This window comes from Mirounga angustirostris, unplaced genomic scaffold (assembly GCF_029215605.1).
Source record: "Mirounga angustirostris isolate CCGP_5_RB_7025 unplaced genomic scaffold, mMirAng1.0.hap1 SCAF_5, whole genome shotgun sequence".
Lineage (NCBI taxonomy): Eukaryota > Metazoa > Chordata > Mammalia > Carnivora > Phocidae > Mirounga > Mirounga angustirostris.
The window spans coordinates 60,095,632-60,118,485 of NW_026991713.1; the positions used below are offsets into that span (position 1 = coordinate 60,095,632).

General features: G+C 40.4%; 1 protein-coding gene across 6 annotated transcripts in view; it reads left to right on the plus strand.

Annotated features, from left to right (window-relative positions):
* Positions 1–239: 239 nt before the first annotated feature.
* LOC123843696 (cyclic AMP-dependent transcription factor ATF-7) overlaps positions 240–22,854 on the plus strand; it is an 89,708-nt gene continuing 67,093 nt past the window's right edge. For 2 of the 6 annotated variants that reach the window (XM_064591167.1, XM_064591168.1), the window contains exon 1: positions 860–1,184. In XM_064591167.1, the coding sequence (XP_064447237.1) occupies positions 1,071–1,184 (114 nt within the window). In that variant the 5' untranslated portion in view covers positions 860–1,070. The other 4 variants (XM_045873306.3, XM_045873307.3, XM_045873309.3 and 1 more) reach the window with 4 other exon arrangements.

The window sequence follows — 22,854 nt, forward strand, 5'->3', positions numbered from 1 at the left end:
CCCCTTTTTAAACAGCTTCATTTAAGTATTAATCTTCTCCTGGGTTTTTTGTTTTTGTTTTTAAGATTTTATTCATTTATTTGACAGACACAGCGAGAGAGAGAACACAGGCAGGGGGAGTGGGAGAAGCAGGCTTCCTGCCAAACAGGGAGCCCAACGCGGGGCTGGATCCCAGGACTCTGGGATCATGACCTGAGCGGAAGGCAGACGCTTAACGACTGAGCCACCCAGGCGCCCCATCTTCTCTTGTTTCTAAAGTGCGCTCCTTTAGGGAGACCAGGGAGGGGGGAAAGTGCACTCCTTTGAAATAATCTCATTCCCTAGAATATTTACTTCACCTTTTGAGTGTCCTGACTTTTATGAGCTTTTCGTTTATTTATTTAAATAATCTCCATACCCAACGTGGGGCTTGAACTCATGGCCCCAAGATCAAGAATCACAAGCTGTTCCGACTGAGCCGGCCAGGTGCCTTTACTTCACCTTTCGGATGTCCACCACTACAGGCACCCGAACGGATTCCCTTTCCTTTTACCCCTATATTCCACAGCCGAACACGTGTAACTGTATGTACTCAATTCGCTCAGCCTCTCTCCGCAGTCCAGTCCAGCCCACCAAAAGCCCGGCCCCTTCTTTTTTCCCGAGCCCCGCCTTTCGGCCCCTTTCCAACTTAGGGCCTACGGATCTCGCCCTTCCTTCCCCCCCCCGCCACCCGCCGCAGAACATCTCGCGAGAGGTGAGCGCCCCTGGCCGGACGAGAAGAAAGTATCTGCTCCTCTGAGGGGGGAAAGAAGGAGCTGGAGACAGATTGTGGGAACGAACGCGGGCGGGCGGGAGGCGACGGAGCTACCAGCGGGTGAGTTCTTTTAACATTAACTAGTCCATGATCTGGCGGAGTCTCTCTTTCAACTCTGGCCACTCTCAGTGTCCCAGGCCGGGGTCTCCCCTCCCAGTCGGTGTTGGACGGGGGCGCTGAGGCGGTGGCCAGGCCCTGTCTGAGGAAGTGGGTGGGGCATGGACTAATGCCGACCAATAAAAGAGAAGGAAGCTACGATTGGCGGCGATGAACACTAATGAGAGATCGTCTTTACCTTGCGGAGTGCCGCCCCTCTTCTCTGCCTCCTACCGCCTCCTTCCTCTGGGGGAGAAGGCGGGGCCAGAGGCCTGAAGTGTGGGGAGAACTTGGGGTAAGTAGCCCCGGGGGGCACAGGGCGTGGCAAGGAGAGGGGAGTTGAATCCTGAGGGAATGGAAGTCTAGTAGAGCCTAATGGGAGGATCATGGGATGGGGTGGGATGGGAGGAAGGGGAGGGGTACTAAATTGGTTGAAGACTCAGGCTTACCAAAGTGGGGTTAGGGGCTTGGCATTGAAGAGCTAAGGGTAATAGGTAGGAGGTAGGGAACAGTAGGTGAAAACATGGCATTGGGTTTGGTTGGAAAGATAGGTAGAGATAAATCATTGGAAATGAGAGTCATGGCATTTCGATTGAATTATGAAAAAGAATAGGGACATGATTTCAGAGAGAAAGTATGAATTTGGAGAAAATTCAGTGAATGGGTTTAGAAAGACTTAATAGAGGTGGGCTTACGAGCCAAAAGGTATCACTTTGGGAAGAGTATAAGGGAATTCGGAGGGGTAAAGGAGGTGTTTGGAAAGGAGACAGCTGATACATACAGGCCTTTAGCCTAGGTATCAGAAGCAGCCTAGGATATTGATTTGGGGCTTTTGCTGTATATGGCACCTAGTCTGGTGACCAGCTTGCAAGAATAGTGGGGTAGGGGTAGAGGAGGAGAAAAATAGAACGCTTTCATCGCTTCTACTCTGATTTCCTTTCTCCCTCTCTTACTCTTCCTACACTCATCTCTTCCTGAACTCAGGGATGGGGGCTTGGGACTTGAGCGGTACATGTTGGAGCCCCATTGGGAGTCATGTTGCTCTGAATTGCTTGTTATGTTCTCTAACTGGGGTGTTTACTACCCAGGGCACCTCCTACCTAGATTGCTGCGTTGCTACTTTCCTAACTTTAAAAGTTTGTTTTCTACTTAACAGAGGGTGTTTCAGTATCTCCAGAGGTTGTGTCATAGTAAGTGTAGGTTTGTGGGGGTGTACAGAGTTTTCTGGGCAAGCTCACTTGATTCCTATACTTAAAAACTTTGCAGTAGTGTAAGAATTCTTGTAAAGACGGTTTAAGCACAGAAAAATATACTAAACTGAAGTTTGTTTTGTTAAATGTGTGTCTTATCCACTCATATTCTTGGAGTTTGTTAAATGGATGGTTGCAGTTAGTTTTACTTAGCTTATGTTATATATTTTTAAATGGTGTAAATAAGATGGACATATATTTCAGGAAAGTGAAAAACTTTCAGTTTCTTCCTTTGTGTCTAAACTCAGAAGCCAAAGATATGTCATAATATCTTAGGGCAGGGGCTGGGGAAATCAAACACAATTTGTACTTAAACATGGGAGGATGTAAGGTAAGTGGAGACTATTGCGAAATGTAACATGTCTGTAAGAAAAGAAGCTAAAGAAAAGTTTGGCAGCTATACTAAGTAGTCTTACCAGTTTGTTCTTAATTCTGTACAGCAAAGGGACAAGCCTTTGCCCTTTGTTTGATAGTTGTGTGTTATTTAATAATGAATTGAACTAATACGGCCAGTTAATTAAGAACTTGTTTGCTACTGCATAGATTTGTCTTTTACATCCTTCTCTTCTCCTTTTACTTTTGAGAAGCAAAATAATGTCTGAAATGCCGGTAAAGCTCTTATATGAAGAGAAACCAGAGTGTGTTGCTTTGTATTAACCTTTGGTTTTCAGCAACCATTTGAAGCTTTTTCTCCTGGCCAGAAAGTTGCCCCTACAACACGTTGAGACCAATTAATTACTGACCCTTTAGCATTAATTACTGAATTGGATTCCAGTATTTCACATTCAGAGCAGTGCTGTTGGACATTCAGGCATTTTCAGTTTGCCTGGCAGCAGAACAAAAAATACCCAATGAAAGAGCAAAGCCCCTTGTTTTATTCTTCCGTTCTCGAATTTGTGATGGCTCTAACTTGGGCACTATTAAATGCAAGATTTTTTTTTTTTTAAATCTCATCAGTGTTAACACCTAGCAGAAAGCTAGGGAGTGGCAACACTGCGCATCTTTAAACTTGTGGATCAAAGGTTGCATCCTATGATGGTTTCAGTGTTTTAATTTTTAAGCATTTTTGTTTACCAGGGCTTTTAAATGTTAATGGATACTGCTACTGTACCTCCTTTTTCTTTCCTCTCCCCACTTCCAACTCAAAATGAAAACTGTTTTTTTCAACCAACTCTTAAGCTGCTTCTTTGCCTCAAGTAAAGTCCCTGGCTCTGCCTGAACACAGCTGCTCTGAAGTTCTCACAAGTTACTGTTTTGTACATGTCAAGACGGAGTTTTTCCTAGCCTGCAGTAGGAGGGAGTCAGTGTTAAGCAGCCTCATCCACGTCTGATAAGGAGGAGCCTTCTCCTTGCAAGGAAGTTTTAGGTGGAGCAAATAGCAATGCCATGTAAATGTATAACAAAGACAGCTCTCTTCTTGAGACTAGTTGGCAGGCTGGCATATAATTGTTCCTTATCCCTTGATAAAGGTACTAAAATTAAGGTGCAGATGTTGTTTCTTTCAGAAAAACAAATGCAGCATTCATTTAAAAAGCAAAAGCATTAATTTCTTTTGTTGTTGGTTTCTCTGAAAATGGTACTCTGATTTTAGAGTTCATGAAAAAGTTTTCCATCGGGTGCCTGGCTGGCTTAGTCGGTGGAGCATGTGACTTTTTTTTTTTTTTTTTTAAGATTTTATTTATTTATTTGACACAGAGATAGCAAGAGCAGGAACACGCGCAGGGGGAGTGGGAGAGGGAGAAGCAGACTCCCCGCTGAGCAGGGAGCCCACTGCAGGGCTTGATCCCAGGACCCTGGGATCATGACCTGAGCCGAAGGCAGACGCTTAACGACTGAGCCACCCAGGTGCTGCACTGGAGGTCTGCTTTTAGAACATTCTTTACATTGTGCTGAAGCTCTTTAGTTCTGCCATTTGCAGCTACAATAAATAAACCTAATTCCTTGTCAGCATGGTAGCCCTTCAAGTATTCGATGACAGTTATGTAGTGGGATAAATATCCCAAGTTATTTCAGCATTCCTTAAGTGACCATTTTTAATAAAGTTCAGGCTTCTCATGAACTGGGTTGCTTGTATTTAGGGTTTCTTTCTAGATCTGAAATATAACACCTCAGGTATAATCTGATCAATACAAAGTACAGGGGAGAGTATGGCCTCTTTTCTGCTGTGCTCTGTACCTCTGTTCTTAAAGCCTAAGATCACGTTAATTTGTGTAATTGATTTTTTAAATGTAATTGATGACCTTACATTTATCCTTGTAATTGTCATCTTGTTAATTTGGGCTTATTGTTTTAGCTTAATAATGTTATTTGGCCTCTTAGCCATTCCTCATATCATATCCTGATGTTTGTATCATTGATAGATAAATTTTATAAATGAGACATAAATACCTATGTTTTTGGTTTAGGTCACTAGTAAAAATATATAAGGGTGGAGCAGTGCCATATAACATCAGCATGCTCTCATTAGGTTGATATTAATCCACTTATCAGCCTTTTGGGTAAAATTCAATTATGAATCAACCTTCTGTTTTATCATCTAACTTATATTTCCTGTGAAATATTAAGAGGTATCCTGTTGAAATCTAAATATATTGTCTCTGACCTATCCCTAAGCTCCTAGGCTAGTGACCTGTTAAAAAATGAAATGAGGGGGTGCCTGGGTGGCTCAGTTGGTTAAGCGACTGCGTTCGTCTCAGGTCACGATCCTGGAGTCCCAGGATCGAGTCCCGCATCGGGTTCCCTGCTCAGCAGGGAGTCTGCTTCTCCCTTTGATCCTTCCCCCTCTCATGCTCTCTCTCTCTATCTCATTCTCTCTCTCAAATTAAAAAAAAAAAAATGAAATGAGGGGCGCCTGGGTGGCTCAGTTGGTTAAGCAACTGCCTTCGGCTCAGGTCATGATCCTGGAGTCCCGGGATCAAGTCCCACATCGGGCTCCCTGCTCAGCAGGGGGTCTGCTTCTCCCTCTGCCCTCTTCCCTCTCGTGCTCTCCGTCTCTCATTCTCTCTCTCTCAAATAAATAAATAAAATCTTAAAAAAAAAAAAATGGGGGCGCCTGGGTGGCTCAGTTGGTTAAGCGACTGCCTTCGGCTCAGGTCATGATCCTGGAGTCCCGGGATCGAGTCCCGCATCGGGCTCCCTGCTCGGCAGGGAGTCTGCTTCTCCCTTTGACCCTCCCCCTCTCATGCTCTCTGTCTCTCATTCTCGCTCTCAAATAAATAAATAAAATCTTTAAAAATTAAAAAAAAAATAAAAAAAGATAAAAAAAAATGAAATGAAATGAGGTTAGACATTAGTTGCTGCCTAGCTAGGTCATGCTAGTGTTTATACATCACTGCATTACTTGCCAGTTGTTTATAAGACATCTATTTAATAATTCCCCTATTTTTTTAAGTATAATTGCCCCCCCTTTCCAACATTGCTGGTCCTGTTTCCTTTATTTTTAATTTTTAAAATAATTCTAGAATGATTAACAGTGCTTCTGCATAGTTGCATATTTTGTGTCATCAGATGAAATTCTGTTTTGGAATCTTTGGCATTTTAAGTAACATATTAAAAAATTAACTATTGTCCATGTAACAGTTATATCATAGCTTCCCCATAATATTGACATCTCCAGTCTAGACCTAACTTTTCGTTTTGTTTGGAATAAAAACCTACACTACCTGTAAGAAAAAAGACACCACACACACATACACACACACATATAACTGACTTTTATAATTATAGTTTATTGATGTGGTGGGCTAAGTTTGTCATGCTCTGTGCTATAGGTAAAATTGTGCTAGAAATAAGCCAGAACATCAGAAGACATCTCTAGAGACTAAAGACTGTGTTGGCAGCCAGCAACTTTCCTGTGTGTTAATTTTAGACTTGATAGTTGAACTTATGTTTGAGCAATTTTAGCTGATAAATGCATTTTTAAAGCACCTTCCTCTTTTGGGGTTTTAACTTTTACTTTCACTTTTAGAAAATTGCAAATTGTGAATGGAAATGTCTCTGCGGAATGAAGTAGCATGCTGTTAGGGACAGGATGCATCTTTTGATAGCTTCTCATCCATTTGAGATTGTTTAGTTATGAATTCTCCTGGAAAGAGAAGGATGGACTTGATGACCCCTCAAGGTCCTTTCCAGTCCAAACATTCATAAATAGAAACTCAGATCAAAGAACTTACTATTGAAGAATCAGGAAGAAAAATAGACATTAAAGAAAATGAAATTGAAGTGGTTCTACTGACCCAGTGGGAATGGCTAAACAGAAAGTAAGGAACATAAATGTCAAGAAATAACTCCTTTGAGCAAGAAACCAAACAAGAATCAACAACAACAAAATTTTGCATTGGGGTCATTTCATGTCTTAAAATATTTCATCATGATACTTTCTCTCCAGAATTTCCCTGGTGGACACTTTGTGTTGAAATAATGTTTGTTTGTCCCCCCACCCTTAAGCCATAGTATTTTGTTTTCTTTGCTTCTCTTGTTTATCCTTTTGTTTAGAAAGTGTGTGTGGCGTGGGGGGGGGGGGAAGGGGTCTGAATAATATACCCACTCCTTGTATACAATGAAGAAAATTCAGTTTAGTTTTGAAAGTAAACATATACTGCTTGGCTTCCTTAGAGAGGATGGATGAGTGTTATATTTCATGAAAAATTTTATGAAAAGACAAATTTGCCTGACTATATTATAAAAACAGGATGGTTATCTAGTTTTTAAAACTTTGTAGGCATACATCTAGGAAAGATTCCCAATTAAGGTGAATGTGAGTTACTGCAGTAATCTTTTTTTTTTTTTTAAGATTTTTTTATTTATTTGACAAACACAGAGAGGGAACACAAGCAGGGGGAGCAGGAGCAGGAGAGGGAGAAGCAGGCTTTCCGCGGAGCAGGGAGCCCAATGCAGGGCTCCATCCCAGGACCCTGGGATCATGACCCAAGCCGAAGGCAGACGCTTAATGACTGAGCTACCCAGGCGCCCCAATCTTTTTTTTTTTTAACTACAGTAATCTTATGAAGGATGTAAGAACACTTAATGAGAGAACAAAACTCATTACAAAGTCACGACTTCACTTTGTTAGCTTTTTCTCATCTTTTGGTAATTTTAATCCTAAATGTTCTCATGTTTGAAACCCGAGTATGTAAAAAGTTTCTCTTTTCAGGGTGCCTGGCTGGGTCAATCAGTGGAGCATGCGACTCTTGGTCTTGGGTTGTGAGTTTGAGCCCCACGTTGGGTGTAGAGTTTACTTAAAAAAAAAAAAAAAAAGTTTCTCTTCAAGAGGAAACCAGAGAGGGAGACAAACCATAAGAGACTCTTAATCTCAGGAAACAAACTGAGGGTTGCTGGAGTGGAGAGGGGTGGGAGGGATGGGGTGGCTGGGTGATGGACACTGGGGAGGGTATGTGCTATGGTGAGCGCTGTGAATTGTGTAAGACTGATGAATCACAGACCTGTACCCCTGAAACAAATAATACATTATATGTTTAAAAAAAAAAAAAGTTTCTCTATTCAAGAATGCATTTATCCTTAATAAATATCAACTTAAGAAAGCATAACAGGAGCTAAGATTTAACTTAAAAAGTCACTTTCTGAGCTTGTGGCTTGGGCCTCCGTGGAACTGTGTCGTTCTGCCATTGCCCCACCTTCTCACTAAATCCAACTTGTTTTGAGTGAAATTACCTATTATCTTATCTGGTATAGTGCTTCTTGCTGACATAGTGGACAAAGAAGATTTATATGCTAAATTGGTCAGATTGTATTTGGGGCTTATAATTTACCATGCAGTAAAAAAATTACTTTTTTTCCAAATTAAAAAAATAGAGCATAATCATTCTTTCTGAAAAGGAATATGCCTGACTATATTATAAAAACAGGATGGTTTATTGATTAGAACATATGACTGCTGTAAATGATTTGTATTGGCACCAAGTTTCTTGCCAGTAACATTTTTTTTTTAAGATTTTATTTATTCATTTGAGACACAGAGATACAGAAAGAGAGAGAGAGAGCATGAGCAGGGAGAGAGGCAGAGGGAGAGGGAGAAGCAGGCTCCCTGCTGAGCAGGGAGCCCCATGCGGGGCTCGATCCCAGGACGCTGGGATCATGACCTGAGCTGAAGGCAGATGCTTAACCATCTGAGCCACCCAGGCGCCCCCTTGCCAATAACATTTATTTAAGCTTTATCAGCCTTGAGTAACACCATGTTGGTTTTATTTAACATGGTTTTTCTGGTATTTCTGGTAGTAACTTCTCTCCTGTAGCACCATTTTCTTTATTTTTTTAAGTTTTGGGCAAGCAGTAGTTTTCTGATATCTTACACATCTGTGTTTGGGACTGTTGAAAGTCAGTTCAGTGAGGGTGCCTGGGTGGCTCAGATGGTTAAGCATCTGCCTTTGGCTCAGGTCATGATCTCAGGGTCCTGGGATCGAGTCCTGCATTGGGCTCCCTGCTCCTTGGGAGCCTGCTTCTCCCTCTGTCTCTCTCTCTCTCTGTCTCTCATGAATAAATAAATGGAATCTTAAAAAAAAAAAAAAAGAAAGTTCAGTGAGCATTAGAATACTCCAAATAGATCACTATGTTGCCAGTATGTGGATAGTCTTAGAAAATAGATTTTTTTTCCTTGAGAATTTCTAAGCATCTCCATGATTGTCATTATGGGATGTTGTAGCAATTTCCTATCTAGGGCCGAACTCATACTAGGATTTAATATTAAAGTCTATCAGGTTTACTGTTGTTAACAGTCTATTTAAATTAAGTCCATTAAAAAAAAAAAAGAAATTGGGCGCCTGGGTGGCTCAGTTGGTTAAGCGACTGCCTTTGGCTCAGGTCATGATCCTGGAGTCCCTGGATCGAGTCCCGCATCGGGCTCCCTGCTCGGCGGGGAGCCTGCTTCTCCCTCTCCCCCCACCCCCCGCTTGTGTTCCCTCTCTCTCTGTGTCTTTCTCTGTCAAATAAATAAATAAAATCTTAAAAAAAAAAAAAAAGAAATTAAGTCCACGAAGATTTTACATTTATCCTTAAAGATTAGAGTTTTGGGGGGCACCTGGGTGGCTCAGACCGTTAAGCGTCTGCCTTCGGCTCAGGTCATGATCCCATGGTCCTGGGATTGAACCCCACATCGGGTTCCCTGCTGAGCGGGGAGCCTGCTTTTCCCTCTACCTTGCCTGCCGCTACCCTTGCTTGTACTCTCTCCTGTCAAATAAATAAAAAATCTTAAAAAAAAAAAAAATGAGTGTTTTGTGGTTGATTGCTATTGGTGTATTGTTTTAGGGATGATACTTTATCTGAAAATGAGTCCGAAAAAACCCAAAACACAGCATTAGATTTTTGAAAGCCTACCAGTTTCCAGGAATTTTTCAACTTCTAAAATGCATTGAGGCCAAACGTAGATAGGTATAATGTTCTCTAGTTATTTCTAACTCTGCTTCCTGCTGTCACTTTAGCAAGTTGTTGCTTCTTTGTTTTTACTTTATTAACCTTTCTGAGGATAGCTTAAAATAGTTCCTTGAATCCTCCAAAAGCCTAGAGAGACTTAAAAAAAAGTTCTAGTCAAGTAGTTGCCTATATGAAGCTGTTCCCAGATAGGTTCTAAGCTTTGGCCATGTGTTGTTGCCTAACTTACGATTCAGCCTAATTCTCACTCCCATCTGTTTTCAGTCATTTGCTACAAAACTATTTGGTCTATTTAAGCTGGCTCCTTTTTTTGAAACCTGTCCCTGCATGTCAGAGCTCAAAATCCAGAAATTAATTTTAACTTTCTCTTTGATCATTCCAGGGTTTGTGTATTTCTTAAAGCAGTGGGTCTCAAACTGCTTTTGGTCTCAGTACCTACCCCTTTATACTCTTCATAATTGTTGGGGACTCCAAAGGGTTTGTCTTGGTTATATATATCTATTGACATTGAGCATTTTAGAAATTAAAATGGGGAAATTGAAAAAACATTTACCTTAAAATAACAACATAGGGGTGCATGGGTGGCTCAGTCGTTAAGCGTCTGCCTTCAGCTCAGGTCATGATCCCAGGGTCCTGGGATCGAGCCCTGCATTGGGCTCCCTGCTCGGCGGGAAGCCTGCTTCTCCCTCTCCCACTCCCCCTGCTTGTGTTCCCTCTCTCGCTATCTGTCAGATAAATAAATAAAATCTTTGCAAAAATAAATAAATAAAATAACAACATAAATAACTATTATAGTGTCAGAAAAATTTAGGGGCAGGGCTTTAAACCTTTTAATGTCTGGCTTAATAGAAAACAGCTGGATTCTCATCTGCTTCTGCATTCAGTCTGTTACAATATGTTGTTTTGGTTGAACTATATGAAGATAACCTGGGCTCACACGCAGATACTAATAGGAAAAGGAAAGATTTATTTTTAAAGATTTATTTATTTGAGGAGGGAAGGGGCAGAGGGAGAGAATCTTCAAGCAGACTCTGTGCTGAGCGAGGTGCTGGATGTGGGACTTGATCCCACAACCTATGAGATCATGACCTGAGCGGAAACCAAGAGTCCGATGCTCAACCGACTGAGCCACTCAGGAGCCCAGGAAAAGGAAAGATTCTTTTCAGATAATTAATTGTAGATAGTCCTTCTTTGATATTATACCAGAATCCAAAATGTGATAGTTTCTTAAAGGTTAGCTATTGTGTAAAATCTGAAACCACATCTCTGAACTTTTAATACTTTGTTACATTAAAATGAATCATCCTATCTTGCCCTTTAAATAGATCTTTTATCCATGTATGACTTGAACACCCATGAACCCTCTGAAGGGGTCTTAGGAATCTATGGGGATCCCTGGAGCCCACTTTGAGAACTGCTGTCTTATAGTACCAAATTGGAAAAATACAGCTGTTTACAATATGGAAGAACTATAAGCTCTCCAACCATTTTAGTGCCTCTCAAAGGCTGGGTTAATGACCATTTGCACCAGAATTACCCAGGGTGTTTTTTTATTTTTATTTTATTTTTTAAAAGATTTTATTTATTTATTTGACAGAGAGGTAAGCGAGAGCAGGAACACAGGCAGGGGGAGTGGGAGAGGGAGAAGCAGGCTTCCCGCTGTGCAAGGAGCCTGATGCGGGCTCGATCCCCCTGAGCCAAAGGCAGACGCTTAATGACTAAGCCACCCAGGCGCCCCCAGGGTGTTTTTTTAAAGTGTAGATTCTTGGGGTGCCTGGGTGGCTCAGTCATTAAGTGTTGGCCTTCGGCTCAGGTCATGGTCCCAGGGTCCTGGGATCGAGCCCCGCATCGGGCTCCCTGCTCAGTAGGAAGCCTGCTTCTCCCTCTCCCACTCCCTCTGCTTGTGTTCCCTCTCTCGCTGTCTCTATGTCAAATAAATAAAATCTTTAGAAAAATAAAAAAAAATAAAGTGTAGATTCTTGGGCCCCAAAGCCAAGAAAATCCAGGAGGCATAGGAATCTGTATTTTTCAAGGTGCCCAAGTGAATATGCTAAAGGTTGAGAACTATGGAGCTAGCTTAATTAACCTTATTTTTAGAAGACCTAATTTCTTAGGAACCTGACTGAGTCAGAAGAGCATATTACTCTTGAGCCCCACAATGGGTATAGAGATGACTTAAATTAAAAAAAAAAAAAAAAAGAGGGGCACCTGGGTGGCTTGGTTAAGTGTCTGACTCTTGATCATGGCTCAAGTCTTGCTTGATCTCACAGTTGTGAGTTTGAGGCCCACATTGGGCTCCATGTGGGTGTGGAGCCTACTTAAAAAAAGAAGAAAACCTAATTTCTAAAATTTGTAGTCAAATAAAAAGAAATTAGTACTTGAATAGTCACATTATAAAAGTTCTTATTAATGATTAACACAGGGGCGCCTGGGTGGCTCAGTCCTTAGGCGTCCGCGTTCGGCTCAGGTCATGATCTCAGGGTCCTGGGATGGAGCCCCCGCACTGGGCTCCCTGCTCCTCAGGAAGCCTGCTTCTCCCTCTCCCGCTCCCCCTGCTTGTGTTCCTTCTCCTGCTGTGTCTCTGTCTGTCAAATAAATAAATAAAATCTTTAAAAAAAATGATTAACACATACACTCTGACATTTGTCATAATTGGAATCTCCTAATTAACCATGTATTTTAATAATATTTATAAATATCAGGAGTTTGCAAACTAAGGCCAGATAGTAAATAAGGCTTTGAGGCATGAGGTCTGTTTGTAACTACTCAACTCTGCCATTATAGCACCTAAGAAGCCATAGACAGCATGCAAAGGATAAGCATGGCTGTATTCCCATAAAACTTTTTTATGGACACTGAAATTTGAACTTTATCTAATTTTTATGTGTCATGAAATATTCTTTTTTTGTTTTTTTTTTTTTCAACCATTTAAAAATGTAAAATCCAGGGGCACCTGGGTGGCTCAGATGGTTAAGCATCTGCCTTCAGCTCAGGTCATGATCCCAGGGTTCTGGGATCGAGCCCCACATTGGGCTCCTGGCTCATCGGGGAGCCTGCTTCTCCCTTTCTTTCTGCCTCTCCCCCTGCTCATGCTCTCTCTCTCTCTCTGTATCTGTATCTCCAATGAATAAATAAAATCTTTAAAAAAATAATAAAAATGTAAAACCATTCTTAGCTTGTGGGCCATACAAAAACAGGTGGCAGGCTGGATTTGGCCCACGGACTGAAGTTTGCCAGTCTTTGACATATACTGTAACTGGATTATGATTTTTTTTTAAAGATTTTATTTATTCATGAGAGAGAGCACATGAGAGGGGGGAGGGTCAGAGGGAGAAGCAGACTCCCTGCCGAGCATGGAGCCCCATGCGGGACTCAATCCGGGGACTCCAGGATCATGACCTGAGCCGAAGGCAGTCGCTCAACCAACTGAGCCACCCAGGCACCCTGGATTATGAATTTAAAAATTGTAATAAAATATACTTAATGTTGGGCATCCCTCTCAGGTCCCCTCCCTCTTTGAGAGCTTTTTACTATTGCTCAATAAACTTTGCTTTGCTGCCCACCACACACACACACACACACAAAATTATACACACACACACTTAATGTTAAAACTATGAACATTATTTAATTTTCCTAGACAAAAAGAATGCTCCAAGAATTTGTAGTCCCTCCAGTTTGTATTTCTGGACATTCATTTGTCTAATAAACATATAAGAAACACCTATTGTGTGTAAATTTTTGGAAATAACACAGTTCAGTTGGAAATAGTTACACAATATGCAGGTTATCATACAACTCTTAGGAGGTTTTTGTTTTTGTTTTTGTTTTTTAAGATTTTATTTATTTATTTGTCAGAGAAAGCACAAGCAGGGGGAGTGGCAGGCAGAGGGATAAGCAGGCCCCCTGCTGAGCAAGGATCCTGATGCGGAACACTATCCCAGGACCCTGGGATCATGACCTGAGCCGAAGGCAGACACTTAACCTGCTGAGCCACCCCGGCATCCCTAATTTTTAGGAGTTCTAAAAAGATGTGCTGTCCATTTTTATATCTTTTTTGAGGTGTGAGAGAATAGGTAACTGGGATTCAGGCCAACCTCAACCTCTGACTCATCTTTTGTCTATTTTTTTTTTTTTTAATAACTCTCTACCTCAGTTTTCCAGTCTGTTAGCAAAGTGCTTTACAAAAACGCTGATATAAAACAGTAAGGCAAGTTAGTTTAAGATTACAGTGATATATGTGCTTTCTATAATCCCTTTGGGGCAATTGGTTTACCTACTAGGGAAATAATATATGCTAAACTGTTTTTATGCTAAATAATAGAGTGGAAAACAAACCCAGAATTTATGAACAGAAATTTCAATTCCTAAATAATCTACTACCTGGTTAAAACCTGAGTCTTCTTTGTTTTCTGAGGTTCACATAATGTGCATTATAGTCTCACAGTTCATATGTTTATTGGTATCTTTTCCTTAAATCAATTTTCTAGATGTAATGCAAATCACAGCAACACTGAGTATCCTATGGCGAATAAAATGTTGAGACTGCTGTGGTAGAGATCTTTGGTGTTTGTACTCTTTGCTTAGCAGCAGCTAAATTATCTTAAAGTCAAACTTGGTATCCAAAATTATGTTCTTGGAAGAGAACTCTTTGTATATGATTTCTTTCTTTTTAATATCATAAGGGAATGGGGCCCATAGAGCTCTGTTTGGGTGCCTGTCTACATTTTTAAGCTTGTTTATAGCTGAGCTGAAAGGCATTTAGTACCTGCTAAGCTTGGTTTTGGCTCTCTTTATTCTCTTTGTGATGAATGGCTGGGGAAATTTCTAAATGTTTAATATAAGTAATACTCGTTAGGGAGCATTCATGGGATTTTGAAAATGGGTCCTTGAAGGTAACAAAGGAGGAACTATCTTGAACTGCTTGATTACCCTGTGTATCGATATGTTTAAGTTTCCACCAGTTTCCACTGTGTCTTTCTATATGAAGCTGCTAGTTTATAATTTTAGAAAGATTTTTTGGTAGTCCATTTTGAACTTAATTTGTCAGTTGGTTTTGTTGCTTTGTAGTAGAGAATGAACAACCTTGCATGATTTGTAAATATACTGTTTAGTGCTTTAGAAGAGTCTACCAGATGTGGACCTTTTTTTAACTCATAGACATTTTTTTTAAGTCATGCAGATCATTGTTTTTATTAGATTACACTATATTATTTTTATTTTTTAAAAGCAATCTGTGATCATTGTAGACTTTGGAAAATACTGAATGTACGAAGAAGAAAACAAAATTACCTGGAATACCATTATCCAGAGATAACCATTATTAACATTTGATGCCAATTCCCTTATCTTTTTATATGCTTATTATTTGTTTGCTTTTTTTTTTTTTTTTCAGTAGGCTCTACGCCTAGTGTGGGGCTTGAACTCATGACCCCAAGATCAAGAGTCATAGAGTTGCATGTTCTACTGACTGAGCTAGCCAGTCACCCCTATTTTGTTTGCTTTTTTTATAGATTTGGAATTATGGTGCATATGCAATTTTATATCCTGGTTTTTTCCCCCCACAGAATGTATAGCATTTTCTTATGTCATTAAACAGCTTTCAGAAACGTTATTCTTAACTTAAATATAGCCTGTTGTCAGGCAGTATCTTACATTGATTCATTCTTAAACATTTAATTCCTGTTCTTTTTTTCTTATTGTTATAAATAGGACTATAATGAGCATTTTAATATATAAGTGGTCCATGTTTTGGGCTTTAACCTCAGAATAAAATCCTGAAAAAAGAATGATTTGTTCACGGGCGCCTGGGTGGCTCAGTTGTTAGGCGTCTGCCTTCTGCTCGGGTCATGGTCCCAGGGTCCTGGGATCGAGCCCCGCATCGGGCTCCCTGCTCGCAGGAAGCCTGCTTCTCCCTCTCCCACTCCCCCTGCTTGTGTTCCCTCTCTTGCTGTGTCTCTCTGTCAAATAAATAAATAAAATCTTTAAAAAAAAAAAAGATTTGGGAACACCTGGGTGGCTCAGTCGGTTAAGCGTCTGCCTTCCGCTCAGGTCATGATCCCAGGGTCCTGGGATCGAGTCCCGCATCGGGCTCCCTGCTCCGTGGGGAGCCTGCTTCTCCCTCTGCCTCTGTCTCTCTCTCTGTCTCTCATGCATAAATAAAAAAAATAAAATCTTAAAAAAAAAAAAGATTTGTTCAAGGGATACAAAACATTTTAAGACAAGGGCACCTGGGTGGCTCAGTCGGTTCAGTGTCTGCCTTCTGCTCAGGTTGTGATCCCGGGGTCCTAGGATCTAGTCCTTGCATCGGGCTCCCTGCTCCAAGAGGGGCCTGCTTCTCCCTCTCCCTCTGCCTGCTGCTCCCCTGCTTGTGCTCTCTCTCTCTCTGTCAAATAAATAAATAAAATCTTTAAAAAAAAAATTTTTTTTTTTAAAGATTTTATTTATTTATTTGAGACAGAGAGAATGAGAGAGAGAGAGCACATGAGAGGGGGGAGGGTCAGAGGCAGAAGCAGCCTCCCTGCTGAGCAGGGAGCCCGTCGCGGGACTCGATCCAGGGACTCCAGGATCATGACCTGAGGCGAAGGCAGTCGCTTAACCAACTGAGCCACCCAGGCGCCCTAAAAAAAATTTTTTAAGACAATATAAATATTGCCAGATTGCTTTCCAGAAAGATTGTTCAAATATGTACTACCAAAAGTCTTATATGAAGGTATAAGAATGTCTGTGGCATTCTTTTTTTAATGTTTCTTTTTTTATTTAAGATTTTATTTTACTTCATTTATTTTTCTAAATAGGCTCCACACCCAATGTGGGGCTTGAACTCACAACCCCGAGACCAAGAGTCGCATGCTCTACCTATGAAGCCAGCTAGGCCCCCCTCTGCTACATTTCTTTTATACTTGAAAATATATCTTAACAGCTCTGTTCTCGGTTTTGTTTTCAAGAGCCAATGAAGGGTTAACTTGACAAATAATCTTCCTTCTCCCCATTTTTTAACACTCTAATCAAAAGCTATGGATCCTCCTCTATGTTATTTGGATGATAAGGAAAGCACAGAATTGGTTGGGTGTAGCCACATCAAGTGCTTTAGGCACAAAGTAGTTGTAAAGTATGTTCTTAAAATATGTCTTAAGAAGAATATGTATTTAAAATATGTCAAACATGTTTAGCTTTAAATACACAAATACCTGGGTAGCAATTGTTTTGTGGACCTAGCTGGCAGCTTTCTGAAAAAAACAGGAAGATAAATGTAGAATTTCAGCAGAGTATACTTGAATATTGGCTTCATATTAAATAAAAAAAATATTTACCAAAAATCACCTGTGTTATGAGAGGAAAGGCGTCCAGAATTTTTAACCCAGATCTCTATAGTCTACCCCGTTCCCTTTTTGGTCACAGATAATACAGCCATTTCCTTTTTATTCATGAAACTGAAATAGCCTGCTCGTAGCCACTAAGATATCACCATTTCATTTCTTTCATAGCAGTTATCTGCTATTAATCTAAAATTATTTTGTTTACTTGCTTAGTGTTTATTTCTTCCTTTTAGAGTATAAGCACTGTAAGGGTAGAAACCTTGTCACTGTTGAATTCCGGGGCCTAGAGTGTGGGGTAGGCACTGAATAAAGTATTCAGTGAATTGATGAATTTTAAGGTGTTTTGTTTTGTGTTTAAGTAGGCCCCATGCCCAGTGTGGATGGAACACAACTCGTGGCTTGAACTCACGACCCTGAGATCAAGACCTGGGCTGAGACCAAGAGTCAGATGCTTAACTGATTGAGCCACCTAGGCACCCCAGTAAATTGATGAATTTTAAAACTGACCATATTTACTTTTTGATCCACAAAGTAAATTGTGATTATTAGTTTCAAACTTTGTCCTTGTCAGATCTTTTACCAAGACTTTAAATCCCTCTTTTTGTGCTCTTGCCTATACTCTCTGAAGTTGTCTAGCAAAGGAATTTGATAAATGACCATAAATAATAAGAAATAGCAAGGGATCTAATGTGTATACTGATCAGTCTCTTGACTAATTGAACTTGTAAATTAAGCCATCATTCTTACCACTTACTTGGCATCTCTCATGCCAAATGACAAAAATTCCTTGACCAAACTTTAGGCAGTTTCCTGAACCTTCTTTTAGGCCCATCAGTGTACTTTCTTGTAAGATCCAGTTTTAGCAAGAATCCCTCACCATCGGTATCTGATCACCCTCATATCTGATCAGGTTCTTCATCTTTCACCATCCCCTAGGTTATGTATCATCATCCTGGCCTATCTTTAGCAAGAATCTTGTTAGGTCGGTTTAGTCAGAATCCCCTTCTCCTGATGTTTCCTCTTAGTACTTTTCCATCCATTAGCCCCCACCATGGTCCTTGGCTATAAATTTCCATTTGCCCCTGATGTTTTCAGAATTGAGCCCAGTTCTGTACTGAGATCTCTTTTCCCCTATTGCAATAGTTCTGACTAAAAACTGTTTTTTTACTGCTTTAACTACTGTCCAACTCTAGTTTTTCTTTGAAGATGAGTGAAAGATTCTTTTTTTTGCAAAGGATTATTGTCTTTTTATGTCCACTTTGCCTGGCACTTAGTTCCTTAGTAATGTTTTTTGAATGAATGAATGATAGCTAGTCTGAACCCCTTCTAGATTTTCATGAATTTTTGATATTAATGGTGCATATGCCCTTCTCATTTTTTATACTTAGCAGTATCTGCTTTTTGTTATTAGGAACCTAAGAACAGGGCACCTGGGTGGCTCAGTTGGTTAAGCGACTGCCTTTGGCTCAGGTCATGATCCTGGGGTCCCAGGATCGAGTCCCACATCGGGCTCCCTGCTCAGCAGGGAGTCTGCTTCTCCCTCTGACCCTCTTCCCTCTCGTGCTCTCTGTCTCTCATTCTCTCTCTCAAATAAATAAATAAAATCTTTAAAAAAAAAAAAAAAAGGAACCTAAGAACAGGCCCCTGGGTGTGTTTGTACATGGCTTTTATTCCTTACTAAAGTTGGGCCATTTTATGAACAGCAATTAGTTACTAAAGAGATAATCACATTATAGCTGGGTCCAGAGAATTGATTTTGTAGTCCTCAGTGACAGACTTCATCCTCATTCTACTAAAAAAGAAGAAAGAAAAAAAAGATAGATATGCATATATATGTGTGTGTGTGTATATATACATGTGTATATGTATATACATAGAAAATCAGTTCTCTTATTTGCACATTGACCATTTTAGGATATACTTCTGGTTTTGACAAAACTGTTTAACATAGATTTTATGAAATTATCCCAGTTATTAAAAATCAGTCTCTAAACTTTGGATTTTCTTCACTTCTCTCCCAGCATTCAAATAACTTTCTCTCTTTTGAGTAAATAGTAATTTTTATCATTTATGCATTCTGGTGACTCCCGAGTACATGAGCCTTTTCTTCTGCAGACTTGGCCTCTAGGACGGCCTTTTTCTTCATCTTTGTTTTCCTGTTCTAAGATCTCCTCTGAAAGCATCTCACTTCCTCCTGGAAATGTCTCTTAATGTGTGTATCCTTTGCCTGTCATTTATTGGTTAGTTGTGTAAAATGCTGAGTTTCATCCTGAGGAATAGATTGAGGAGTAGATGACAGACTTGAGTGTCACGCCTAGACACGTGATCTACGTGTCAAGTAGTACAGTTACAAATGGGCCATGAGTTAAATTCTAGCAAATGGCAGCATCTTTATTCAAGATTTCACCTTTGTCTCAGCCTGTTTATACTACAGAAATGTGCTGCTTTTTGTTCTTGAGAAGGCATCAGTTTGACCTCTCTCATAATTAGAGATTTGTTTTAAGTATCAAATAGAAATAAGCAATGGCATTCCTTATATGTAGCTATTGATTAAGCTGACTGGGAATTTAAAAAGATGTAAGCTGGATTTTTTTTTTTTAAAGATTTTATTTATTTATTTATTTGACAGAGAGAGAGAGACAGCGAGAGCAGGAACACAAGGGGAGCGGGAGAGGGAGAAGCAGGCTTCCTGCGGGGCTCGATCCCAGGACCCTGGGATCATGACCTGAGCCGAAGGCAGATGCTTAACGACTGAGCCACCCAGGCGCCCCTGGATTTTTTTTTTTTTTTAAGTAGGAGAACAGATCATTATTTATTGTTGTTATATATTTAATTCTTAAAAAAGACAAATCACCCTAAAGTGAAAAAGCAAGAATGATGGAAATGAAAAGGAGCAAGAGACTGAGGAATGATTTCAAAATAATTCTGGGTATTTAAGAAAGAGGGCCTTCTTCCTCCCATTGTGATCCTCCTTTTGGTGAAAATGGGAAAACAAAAAGCCAGTAAAGTGGGAAGGAAGCAGGAAATCCTAGTTAGTGATCGTCAGATTTGAGTATTTAAGAGCCATGAAAATGCTTGCTTCTTTTACATTTAATACTTTTCCCCCAACTTGGTTTTGCCTTTTGTTTTCTTTAGAAAATCATGCTTTTTCATTTCTATTTCCTAGTAAGGATACAGTTAAATAAAATTTGGAAGCCATATATTGTGATATGATTGTACAAAACCAAGTTAAATTTTGAATTTTGTGGTTGGAGGGAAACCATTCCAGAGTTTATTCAGTCACTTCCTATGCCAGTGCTGCCCTACTGCTCAGCCAGCAAGCCCTCTTTTTCTCCTCTAACTAGGTAGAAAACAGAAAATTTAGCCTCAAATAACAGAAACAAGGTAAAAGGAAGGAGTCCCACCTGGTCCTTATGTTATGTCTGCTCTAGTCCTTGTAGTTTACTTCCTGGTTGAAAATATGCTACAGGACCTTGTTGAGATAAAATTCTCATTTCATGATTATATTAGGAAAGCAGGGTTTGGGACTAGGAGGTGAAATTATCTTCAGCACAGCAGTTAGGGATTTTTCCAGAAATGAATTGCTTTCCAGAAATGTCCTGAATTTTCAGTCATAATGGCCATGGTCTTTGCATTTATTTACTTTTATTTACTTTATGTTTATTTTTTGCACTATGTCATAGTTCCAGAAAGTGCTAAAAAATCATCATGTATTTAAAACAAACAAACCAGAAAACCTCTTGTCCTGGGGCTGTGTGAAGAAGAATAAAGCTCTCATTTTCCCAGTACCCAATCATCAGCTTCAGCTGGCTTCTCCTAGGAATAGAATTTATTGAAGCAATTTATCCTGGCTAAATGTGATATAAATCTATGTATACCTATGTACATACAGGCTCTCTTCCATTACAGCAATGCTGCAGCATCAGTTTCCTTCATAGTTAGACCCTGTTCCTAGCACACTGAAAGATGACTAAGAAGCCCTTTCTATTTTGGGGGGCACCCCACAATTTTAAACACTGATTAGTTGTGGAATTACTGATCAGAGCACCAGATATACTGGTTTCCAACCCCGGAGTGAGTCTTAAGAGAGTTGGAGAGATGTTACCTAGCTCCCCTCTGAGTTTTAAGCAGGGTTTTCTGATTACCAAATTCAGTCTAGCACTTTAACATTTTATTTTAATGCAGACCTGACTGAGGTTAACCTGATATTTTGGTTTATCTCCAAGATAAAAATTTGAGTTTAGTTACAGTTCTGAAGTTGTTTCTAGGCATATTCAAATTATAGTTCTTCCTCTTTCATCTTCCCTTGTTAATACTGTTTTCTACACCTTCCTTTCTTGTAGAAGGATGTTCGAAAATATCCTTTAGGAGTTTTTCCTATGAAGACTATTTTTGTGCCCCCCCCCCTTCAAAACCCTGTTTATCGGGCGCCTGGGTGGCTCAGTTGGTTAAGTGACTGCCTTCGGCTCAGGTCATGATCCTGGAGTCCCTGGATCCAGTCCGGCATCGGGCTCCCTGCTCGGCGGGGAGTCTGCTTCTCCCTCTGACCCTCCCCCCTGTCATGTGCTCTCTCTCATTCTCTCTGTCTCAAATAAATAAATAAAATCTTAAAAAAACAAAAACAAGTTTATCTTATAGGAATATTTTTACTATGATTTGCATTTCTCATCCTTATCCATCTCCACCTCTTTTTTTTTTTAAGATTTTATTTATTTATTTATTTGAGAGAGAGAGAATGAGAGACAGAGAGCATGAGAGGGAGGAGGGTCAGAGGGAGAAGCAGACTCCCTGCCGAGCAGGGAGCCCGATGCGGGACTCGATCCCGGGACTCCAGGACCATGACCTGGGCCGAAGGCAGTCGCTTAACCAACTGAGCCACCCAGGCGCCCTCCACCTCTATTTTTATTCCTAGTTGGGAAATGAGATATTTCCCCAACACATTTGTATTGGAATTATTGTTCTTTGACAAAGAATTTCGATCAACATTTCAAGTTTAGCTTCAATACTTAAAGAACAAGAACAGTATAAGCCCTGTTAAATTCTTCAGAGAAATAGAGAGGATGGATGGTGATGCCTTTTAGTGCCATTTCTTTTTTTTTTTTTTTTAGTGCCATTTCTTTTATCCCCTGCAGCAGCAACACATCTGTTGGCTGCAACAGAGCAGCCCAAGAACTCTGGCCGAGAGCGGCACAAACAGCCGGAACATATTCACCCAGTAAACCCCCAAAGAGTCGACATTTGTTTTATTGCTGCTTTTAAAATCCTAGCCATAAATAGAATTAGAGGGGGAAGGGCACCGATATTTCTCCATTTGCCACAGACGATTGGTGGGGGGAGAAGGAGGCTCCCAGTGGGGAGAGAAGGTTTTTATTTTTATTTTTTTATTAATGAAAATCATTTCCCATGCAGCCCAATAGGATGGGTGCTTTGTTTTCTTTGGCAATAATCTGGGATAAACGGCCCTTGCCAACAGTCTCGTAGTTTATACACCAGGGAGCCAGATTATAGCCCTGTAAAATGGAGCACCCCTCCTATAATCCCTTAATTAATTAAATGACAAATTTTGGTCTTCTGTAGTTCAGAAATATGGCTTCCGCATCGAATGTTCAGTGGATTTATTGACATGGGGAACTGCACTGATTGTAATTCAGCAGACTAGAGGAGTGTGTTATATACTGTAGAAGAAAGAGGGAAAATCTACCAAAGGTTTGAAATTCCTTGACTATTTAGGTCTCAATTTTTCTAATTAAAAGTTTCAGTTGAGGCGCAGTAGATCATATGCCACCTGTCTAATGGGTCTCCCCAAAGTAGCCTGTGTTTTAGCTTTCATAGACAGCATTCTTGGAACACCTGTTTCTAGCCTTGATATTTTTGAAGCACTTTTTTTTTTTTTTAACTCCAGAGTATTTAACATAACTTTTCCCCCTGCCTCCCCCTCCTCAGCTCCGCTCTGCTATATGAAATATGGGAGACGACAGACCATTTGTGTGCAATGCCCCGGGCTGTGGACAGG